At 40.6% G+C, this 9766-nt stretch overlaps 1 protein-coding gene across 1 annotated transcript; it reads right to left on the bottom strand.

Annotated features, from left to right (window-relative positions):
- Nucleotides 1-900: 900 nt before the first annotated feature.
- On the bottom strand, nt 901-6434 carry LOC149197328 (uncharacterized). The gene is made up of 3 exons (XM_089408657.1): nt 5209-6434; nt 1768-5116; nt 901-1548 (listed from the first exon to the last, which is right to left on the bottom strand). The coding sequence occupies exons 1-3, from the start codon at nt 6432-6434 to the stop codon at nt 901-903; spliced, it is 5223 nt and encodes a 1740-aa protein (XP_089264783.1).
- Nucleotides 6435-9766: the final 3332 nt, after the last annotated feature.

The raw sequence follows: 9766 nt of genomic DNA on the forward strand, positions 1-9766 counted from the left end.
GTGAAGGATTTTCATTTGACTTGGGGGGAAGGGAAGGTATGCACTAATTTAAAAGGTGGGTGTGGCGATTTTCATTCATATGGGGGAGGATGCATTGGTTGGGAGTGAAAGACATGACCTAATTGCACAAAAAATAATTCAATAGCTAAGGGACATAGGCTTTTGCATGCTTTCCCACATTTTAAATCCTCTTACAACTTAAATGTGGATGTAGGGATGGCTTATGATAGACGAGATAATCTTAATAGAAAATGAAGTGATTTCATAAAATGGTTTTTGATCATGTTTATATAGGAGTCATGTTTGAATGGAGGAAAACCAAGGTGAACCAAAGTGGTCTTTTCCTCCTTTAAGGGTTCACATCCCTAGGATTTGATAAAAAAATTTAAGAATAAAAGAAGGAAGGAATGAACTTTGACGGTTGTAGTGTTATCTTTGGAATATGAAAAATCCTAATGAATAATTGTTTATGTAGTGTTTATTAATGAACAAAGTATTAACTTAAGAAAAATTAAAGAAGAGGAATTTGGAGGGGATCATAGATGCGATCTTTATAAACTCATTGAAAATAAAAATGGTCATTTTGTCATGCATTACAGTTTTCTAAACAAGTGTTCTAGAAGATGAGGTCATAACAAGATTTAAAATTTAAGAAAATTAGTAGATTCTAATTAAATAAGTTTTAAGAATTGAGTAGGGATTACACAAACAAAGAATTTTGATCTTCTTCCATTGGCATATGTGATATGTATGGACAAGAAGCTTTAATTTTTTTTATTTTTTTTTAACTGAAACGGTTATATATTTTATTGATATGTTAGAAATAGATAGGGACTTTGCCTAGGCAGCCCTGCTTACATGATTGAAGACCTGCTTTTGCTTCCTTTAGAAAGGAGCTGATCACAAGTGATGATATAGAGTTTCCCCATTTACATTTAAGATTCCTTTATAGAGGGTGCTGCCCAAGTTCGCCATACAATCTGCTTCCTTGTTGGAGTTTCTGAGTATATGGTAAAATTTGCATGAGTCAAAACTCTGTAGAACCGTCTTCAGTCTGTCCAATATTTTGTTGAGCCCTACATTGTTAAAGTATTCCTCTCTGATTAGTTTTTTTATTAAAATTTCTGAGTCTCCGAAGACTTGAATATCTTTGACACTTTTCTCTCTTGCAATGTGACATGCCTTTAGCAGCCCCAAAATCTCTGCTTGGTTGTTTGTTTTCTCTCCAAGACCCCATGCAAAGGAAACAGTGGGAAGTCCTTCCACGAAGTAAATAATCCCGCCTGCACCTGCTGCTCCAGGATTCCCTTTAGACGCTCCGTCGAAGAATATGGTAGTTACATTTTGCGCCCTCCACCAACTTTGAAAGATGTCATCAGTGTCTCTTTTTCTCCATTCCAGGTTTTCTTTCAGTGGTGAGGTTCTATAATTTCGGGGCAGCGGATCTATAGCAAGCCACCTTTTTTCTTCTGGCCTTAGAAGGGGGTCTTCTTTGTTGTATTGTTGCTGAGCCGCTTCCAACAGAAGGGCCTTTGCCTTTGCTGCAACCTAATGCGGGGAGTACTGCGTTTCTTTAAAGATCTGCTGATTTCTGGTTAACCACAGTTGCCAGCAAACAAATTTTGGCAACGCTATCCATATCCTGCGCCAAAATGATTTGGGGAAGATACCTTTGGGGTAGCTAGCGCACCAAGTTGCGAATAGCTCAGGGACTGAGGTTTGCTGAGGGAGAATGATCTGGAACTCGTCGAGAAGGAGTCCCCACACCTTCTTGGCAAAGGCGCATTCAAGAAACAAATGCTGTGCAGTTTCTGACTGACATCTACAGAGAGCGCATCTATAGGGCCCTTCATACTTTCTTTTTATCAGATTGTCCCCTGTCATTAACTTGTTGTGTACCAAGGTCCAGAAGAAAAAATTTATTTTTGGTAGCGCTAATGGCTCCCAAATCTGCTTCCAAAAGGCTGGAGTATGTTGGCTGTTCCTTTTTCCCTGAAGAGACTTATATCCCTCTGCTGAGGTGTATTTTCCAGATTTTCCCCAACCCCATCGATCCTTTTTGAATCTGCTGTCTGGGGTGGCGTCTTCTAACAGGTTCTCAAGCTGATTCTGTTGCTCCTTTAGGCGCTCAGGGACTCCATGGAAGTCCCATTTTAGCCATTCTCCACGTTCATCCCAACTTGCCAGATCATATACTCTGTTGACTCCTGCTCTTTCCAGCCAATTTCTTAGCTCTGCAATATCCTCTCTTTCCGCCAGCGGATCTTTCCCCATAATTCGATCCTTCCATAGCTGTGTGGACTTACCGTTTCCGGGTATTCTATACATGTGGTTTTTGAAGAATTCGCTACTCTTGCAGCATAGCCTCCACACCTGTGTGCTGGCCACTGTGGATTGTATTTGCATTTTCCTTATCGCCTCTTTGTCTGAGTATTTAGACTGTAGTATTATGCTAACAGGATGTGAGGGTTCACTTATAATTTTCCACAGTAGTTTGCCGCCCAGCGATTTGTTGATGAAGGAGGGGTCCCTTATTTGAAGACCACCCTCATCTATTGGCCTCTTGACCATTTCCCATTTAACTAAGTGCAACTTTCTTTCATTTCCTTTCCCACCTTGCCATAGGAAGTTCCTGATCAGGGTAGATATCTGGTCAGTGACAAATTTGGGGGCGAGGAGAAATGCTGATTGATATATGGGAAGAGCTGACAACTGCGTTTTTATAAGAATGGATTTGCCTCCTTTTGTTAACCAATAACCGCCCCAGTTTGTGATTTTGGATTTAATTTTGCTGATTATATGAGTCCAAAAACATCTCTTGTTTGCTCCAGAGGAAATGGGAAGGCCAAGATATCTGAAACTATCCCACTTGGCCTGGCCTTTGAACCCGAGTATCCTCGAAATGGTGGAGATCTCTTGCTGTTCCGCGTTCCAGCTGTATATTTCACTTTTGCTCTCATTGATAAGAGCTCCAGAAACCCTGCAGTAACTTTTCAGTACATTATCAAATGCTTTCGCTATTCTGGTGGAAACACCTCCGAGGAGCAGAGAATCATCCGCGAATAGAGCATGATTTAAGGATGTTGATGCCTCGGAAGGTTTGAGACCCGGTAGGGAGCCAGTGGATTTTTCAACTGCTAACTTCCTGCTTAGAGAGTCTGCCATAAGAATATACAGGAAGGGGGAGAGAGGGAAACCTTGCCTAATGCCCCTTTGAGCTTGGAAGAAGTTGGTGGGACGTCCATTGACAAGAGGGGCAATCCACGGGGTTTCTATGCATGCTTTGATAAGCTGGACAAAGTGCTGAGAGAAGCCAAAAGAGAGCAGGACTTTACAAAGAAACAAACGATTTACTCTATCGAATGCATTTGCCATATCGAGTTTGATCAACATACCTTTCTCGCCCCGTTGTTTGCTTGAGTGAATAGTTTCCTGAACCTGAATGACATTGTCCATAATATATCTGCCTTCCACAAATCCGCCTTGGTTGCTGGAGATCAGTTTTTTTAGTAAAGGCTTGAGTCGATTTGCTAGGAGCTTGGCTATGATTTTGTAAGAAGCATTACACAACGATATTGGCCTAAATCTTGCAAAGGTTTCTGGATTGGTTTCCTTTGGGATTAAAGCTAGGAAGGTGGATTTGATACCTCCTCCTATTTTAGCTTTTATCATAAATCCTTTGATCATTTTGAGGAGATCATTTTTGATAACTTCCCAACAAGATTGATAAAAATGGATAGAGAATCCATCAGGCCCTGGGGCCTTATCGGCTTCCATTGACCAGATCACTTGGATGACCTCCTCGGTTGTAATAGGTCTGCATAGGACTGTATTTTCTTCATCATTGACAAGCTGGGAAATATTAGAGAGAAAGTCATTGATTTCCCCCTCTTCAGCTTGAGTTCCAGTATTATATAAATTCCTAAAATGTGCCTCAGCTGCGACTTTCACCTGGTCAAACCCTTTGCAGACCTGTCCCTCCATGGTTTTAATTTTAGCTATATGGTTCCGAGATAGTCTAGCTCTGTATTGTTTGTGAAAATAAGACGTGTTCCGGTCCCCTGCTTTTAGCCATAAGCTCCTAGACTTTAATCTCCAATACTCTTCCTCCACTCGGAAGGCTTGATAGGTAGAGCGTTGAGTTTTGACTTCCTCCTCCAGGAGTTCAGCTGTTATATCTTTATTCTCCATTTCCATTTGCATTGTGTGGAGCCTCTGAGTTGCTTCTTTCCTTTGGTTGGTTGGATTGGGTGCAGGCTTTTTAATCCACTCCTTCAACGCCTGTTTTGTTGCCTTCATCTTCTGCTCCCATATGTAGCTGGGGGAGCCTATAATGTCCTTGTCCCATGCATCTTTCACTGTATCGAAAAAACCCGGCTTCTCAATCCACAGAGGGCTGAATCGGAAGGGAATGGGTCCCAAATCTTCCTCATTCTCTAACAGCAGCTGTATTGGCTTATGGTCCGAGGTCAATTTGGGCAAAATTTTGGAGCTGGCGATCTTTTTGTTCATCAAGAGTCCGCTTTGGATCATAAATCTGTCCAGCCGGGCAGAGATTTGATCGGATCCGACCCGATTATTCGTCCATGTATAGAGCCCATGTACAGGAGGGAAGTCTAAGAGATCCCAGTTCTGCACGATCTCCTCCACTGTGGCCAGCATGGGATCTCTTGTACTGGAGCCTCCCCTCTTCTCCTTAGGCTTCAGAACTATATTTAGGTCTCCCGCAATGATAATATTGTTTGGGGACTGCTGTTCTAGGTAAGTTGTTAAAGAATACCAGCATTCTCTTTTTTCTGCATAATTTACCGGAACATATAAATTGAAGAGAGAAACATTCAACTTACTTACTTTGTGCGTCAAATCTGTGTAGATCCAGTGCTGAGTTTCATGGTATTTATTGAGCTGAAATGTGCTATCTGACCAAAGAGTGGCCAGTCCTCCGGAGGTTCCCCTTGCGCTTACTGCCTTGCCTGTATTTTTGTTCCATTTCAGTCTACTGGTTTCTAGAAGGGAATGCCCTTCAATTTTGGTCTCTTGGAGCATGAGTATGTCTGTGGGCTCAGCTTTAAGAAGGTCCTTTACTGCTTCTAGTTTTGCAGGGCTCCCCAACCCTCTACAGTTCCAAGAGACAAATTTCATTATTTACCTATTGAGGGGGTGGGACCTCCCTTGGGAGGTCTCGGCCTATTGTTCCGCCCTATGGACATTTCTATGGTTGCTTGGCTCCCTTGGGTTTTAAGTCTCTCGGCCTCTTCTTCTCTCTTTTCTTTCCGGGATTTCCTGCCAGTTCTTTTGGTAGGACGCTCGTAGGCTTCATCTTCTGATGTTTCTGGACTTTCCATTACTTTTTTCCTTGTTATATCTGCGCATGAAGGGTTGGGCGAACTGCCCTGAATAGCTTCGTCCTGCTTTTCTTTCTCACTTTCTTTGCTTGGAGGGGGGCTTTCTACATGCACCAGGTCTTCTTGCTCCAGATCTGTTGGGTTGATCTGTGCGCTTGATGTCCCTTGTACGTTTGCTTCCTCTTCTTGGATGATTTTGGAGCTGCTTGGTATCCCTGCTTCCTCTTCCTTGATGGGTTTTGAGCTGCTTGTCGTCCCTATTGTCCTTCCTTTGCTAGGGCCTTTTTTTGGATTTGTTGTTTTCTGAACTAGAGTCCATTGTTCCTCTTTTTGTTTGTCTGTTTGCTCTTCTGTCTTCTTCTTACAGTGCTTCGCGAAGTGTCCATGTTCGTGGCAGTGTCTACATTTGAACGGAAGCTGTTCATAGTCCAGTTCTTGAATGTGCTCCCAGCCTGCTACTGTAAGTTTGATTGCTTCCGGTAGCCCCTCCTCCAGATCGACTTCAACACATATTCGAGCACATGAATACTGATCTTTTCTTACAGCTCTGTCAATGTATTTACCCAAAGCATTGCCAATGTTTTCAAGGGATTTTTGGTTCCAGCAGTGGAGAGGCAAGTGGGGAAGTCTCACCCATACTGGAACTGCTGAGGGGACATCCTGGGATGGATCGAAGTTAGGGGACCATTTATTCAGGTACAGGCCTTGCGGTCCCATAAAATATGGCCCATTTCTAAATATTAGGCTTCGGTCTTCCAGATTATCGAACACAAAGACGAAGTATCCTTTCCCGACGAAGTAGCTTTTCACACCCTCCTTGATCAGGGGGCTCCAGTTTCTCTGAGCCCAATCTTCTACTGACTTTGGTGAAGGCCAGAGGCCTGTGAACTGTCCAATAAGACCTCTCTCTGCCAGATTTAGTGCTGCTTTACACGTCTCTTCCTCTGAAAGGGCGACTGTAGGGATCTTATCCATCCTCTTGATGAATTTTTTCTGGGCCACCGATGGGGCTCTCTTCAAACAGGCTTCAATCATTGCTTTGAATGCTAGGACCTCCGCAGGGGGGGAAGCGCCCCCATTGGAGTCCATATTCTCCGTTAAAGAGCTCCTCAATCTGAATGCGGGGTCGCAGCAGCCTCTGGGGCACAGATCTGCGGAAGAGCGGGAGGGAGCAGGCCCTCTGCAGCAGCCAGGGGCCGACGGCGGCCAACAGTTGCGCAGCGCCGGCTAGGTCAGGGCCGCAGCGATCTGTAAGTCAAGTTAGTAGAAGAAGCTTTAATTTTTAAATAAAAATACATTTTTCTAATAAATTTTGTAGACAATGGGCTCAACATATCTAGGAATTGAGCAAGGAATAAGAAACTAAGAATTTTAGTGTTGTTCCATTAATAGTGGGAGAATTTTAATGTTGTTCCATTAATAATGGAATGGGGTATGGATGACCTTGAAGATCTAATTTTTAAAATAAAAGTACATTCCTTCAATAAATTTTTTATCCAATGTGCTCAACATATAGAGTAATTTGTAACATTGCACGAAACAAATTTCCCTAAGTCTAGTGTTTAATAATAAATTGATATGACCTTTCCCCAAACTTTTTTTGATAGGACATCACAAAGGGATCTAGAGTACACGGAGAGAGGGATTTTGTGTTTTAAGATATAACCACTCCATTAATTTTATGGGAAGGTTGGGATGGGGATCATGTAATTGTGCAAAATTGATGACATTTAAAATAGAATTGTCCATGACAAATGAAAAAGGAATTAACAATATATAGGTAGGATTGTGATAAAATAAGTAAATGATGAACGAGTATGTCACAAAGTGTTAATAAATTTTGTCTTGGATGAGGACAAAAAATTGAGCCGTAGTCTAACGATACTATTTTTTTGCCTTGAAAGTCACGGACATTCTGGTTATATTTTGAAAAATACGACGGGGATTTTTGTAAATCCAAGTTACAGTTGTTAAACTTCAAAATTTTAGGTGCCCAAGAGGTTTTTGATGGTGCCGATCCATTTCCATCATCAAAAACATGATTCAAACACTGCCTATACAATAATTTTAATTTTTTTTTGCCCGGTTTCCGGTCACTTTTCGATGTCAAGGCAATTCCTCCGCCTCCGACTACAATAATTGATTGCGTTTTTCAAACATCTTGCTCTTTTCAATATGTTCAAGGAAAGAAATGTAAAAGTTGACATTTTATCCAAAACTATAATTTTGATATTTTGTTGAAAACTAGAATTTTGAAACATTTTGAAATAATACCACTTTCTTTTCCACATATCTCTATATGTGATATTTCCTAGGAATGATCAAAATTTATTCTTTATCAATTTTAATTAGGCCATCAATTTTATTTTTGAAATATTACCGTTATCTGTCAATTATGAAAATACATTCTTAATTTTTTTTATTTTGAATGTATTAGATTCCTGAAATTGATGAAAAAGCTTTGAATAGAAAAAAAAAATTTGAAAATTTCAATTTCGAAGCTTTCAATAGAAAAAAAATAAAAAAAAATTGACAAATATAATTGTGTACGTATTTAGAAAGAAAATAAAATTAAAATATTTTTCGAAATCAAACAAATAAATAAATAAATAAAAATACCATTCACAACCATTTTCTTGTAGTCTTTCAAAACAAATTTACACATTACAATGCAAAAAGTGTTAAACGGAGGGCGGAGGAGAGGTCGGCGGCATTAAACGGATATGAGAAGTATATAAAGCCTTAAATGTTGAAATCTAATTTCCAACTACGCAGCCGGACCAACGCCAGAAAACGTTCAGCAGACCCGCCGGAGAGTTCTCGGGCCAGTTTCCGGAAAAGGGATTTTCCGAATGTTTGAACCCGAGAAATTTTGGAGCTGACGCGTGGTTCACCCCTGACGTAAGCCAACGTAATTTTCTCGGGTGGTAAAGCTCTGCAACAAAGTGTCTTCTGATATCGTTATCCGCCGTTCGATCTGCTCCACCTTCTTCAACCGTTGATTGGCCGAAGCTGCACACCTGCATACGACCAACATCAAATCAAAGTTGCGTGGAGTGAAAGAGTTTTTGGTTGACCGCCGTGGAAGAATAGTCATGGAATTTAATGCTGCTACGTAGATTTAGGTGGCCCTTTTTAATATGGGTATGGGCACGTTTTAACATATGTTTTTTATATATACTTTTTATACGGCATGTATTAAAACCAAAAATCGTATGTAATAAGTTCGTTGTTTTGTGTGTTGACTTTATTATTATGTGTTGCACACGGGAGGAAATATAGATAGGTGTTTACAGCAGCGTAAAATGATGATGGTGCAGTAAAAGGTGAAACACACAGCAGTGTGTAAAAAGACAAGAACAAGGTTGTAATGTGTAGAGTGGCATTTTTTTTGTAAAACAGAGGTGTAAGAAAAACCATGTGTGGTTTTGCACAACAGTGCATAAAGAAAATGGTGGAGCGCATTTTTGAATGCATATGTAAACTTTTATTACAGCAGTAAGTTGTTTTTCACAGCAGTGAATATAAAAAGGATTTTACAGTGGTAAATCCCTCTCACTAAAAGAGAATGAAGTTTGTATCAGTTTTTAATGAATAGAATGTTTTTATGGTGGTGAAATACTCTGTCTCTCAGTGAATTTTTTTTTAATCTTCCCTGTGCACAAAAGATCCTGGAGTGAAATAAACAGAGCATTGCCTCTGTTGTGTTTTAGATTGTTTGTTTTTGGTATTTTGCATCAAAAATTTCCAACAGTGGTATCAGAGCAGGCTCAGGCTCTTTAAAGAAGTTAAAGAAGCTGAAGGGAGAAGGTTGTTGCTGCAGAAAAACTTCTCAGGCAGACAGAAGACTCAGACAACGAAGGGTTCAGGTATTTCTCAAAGTTTTTCCTTTGTGTTGCTGCTGAAAGAAACAGTCAGTTTTTTTTTTACACAGTCAAGGAATGGACAGCACAAGCACTGGTATGGGTATGTTTAATACCCAACTCCCACAGTTTAATGGGAAGAACTATGACTACTGGTTAATAACTATGAAAGCCTTGCTTGCTTCCCAAGACTTATGGGAAATAGTTGAAGATGGTTTTGAAGAACCAGCAGATGAAACTGAGTTCAATGCATTAACTCAGGGAGAGAAGGATCTGCTGAAGAGCAATAGGAAGAAGGATTCAAAAGCCCGTGTGTTGTTGTATCTAGCAGTAGACCAGAGTATATTTCCAAGGTTAGCAGCAGCTAAGACAACAAATGAATCATGGGAAACCCTTAAGACAGCCTATCAAGGCATGGAGAGAGTGAAGACAGCAAAACTACAATTGCTGAGAAAGGATTTTGAGAACTTGAACATGAAGGAGTCAGATAACATTGACTCATTCTTCACTCATGTGATTGGTGTAATCACACAAATGAGAACTCATGGAGAGACCATT

Source organism: Pinus tabuliformis, chromosome 2_2 (genome assembly GCF_031772625.1).
Source record: "Pinus tabuliformis cultivar Carrire ecotype Pingquan chromosome 2_2, CPIR1, whole genome shotgun sequence".
NCBI lineage: Eukaryota > Viridiplantae > Streptophyta > Pinopsida > Pinales > Pinaceae > Pinus > Pinus tabuliformis.

Bases quoted from the DNA above. Each gene is read 5' to 3' on its own strand.
- LOC149197328 (XM_089408657.1), bottom strand. From the start codon at position 6,434: ATGGACTCCAATGGGGGCGCTTCCCCCCCTGCGGAGGTCCTAGCATTC. The intron at 5,117-5,208 runs GTCCATAGGGCG...TTGGAACTGTAG, and splicing joins AGCCAAGCAACCATAGAAAT to AGGGTTGGGGAGCCCTGCAA. The intron at 1,549-1,767 runs GTGTGGGGACTC...TCCCCGCATTAG, and splicing joins AATGCGCCTTTGCCAAGAAG to GTTGCAGCAAAGGCAAAGGC.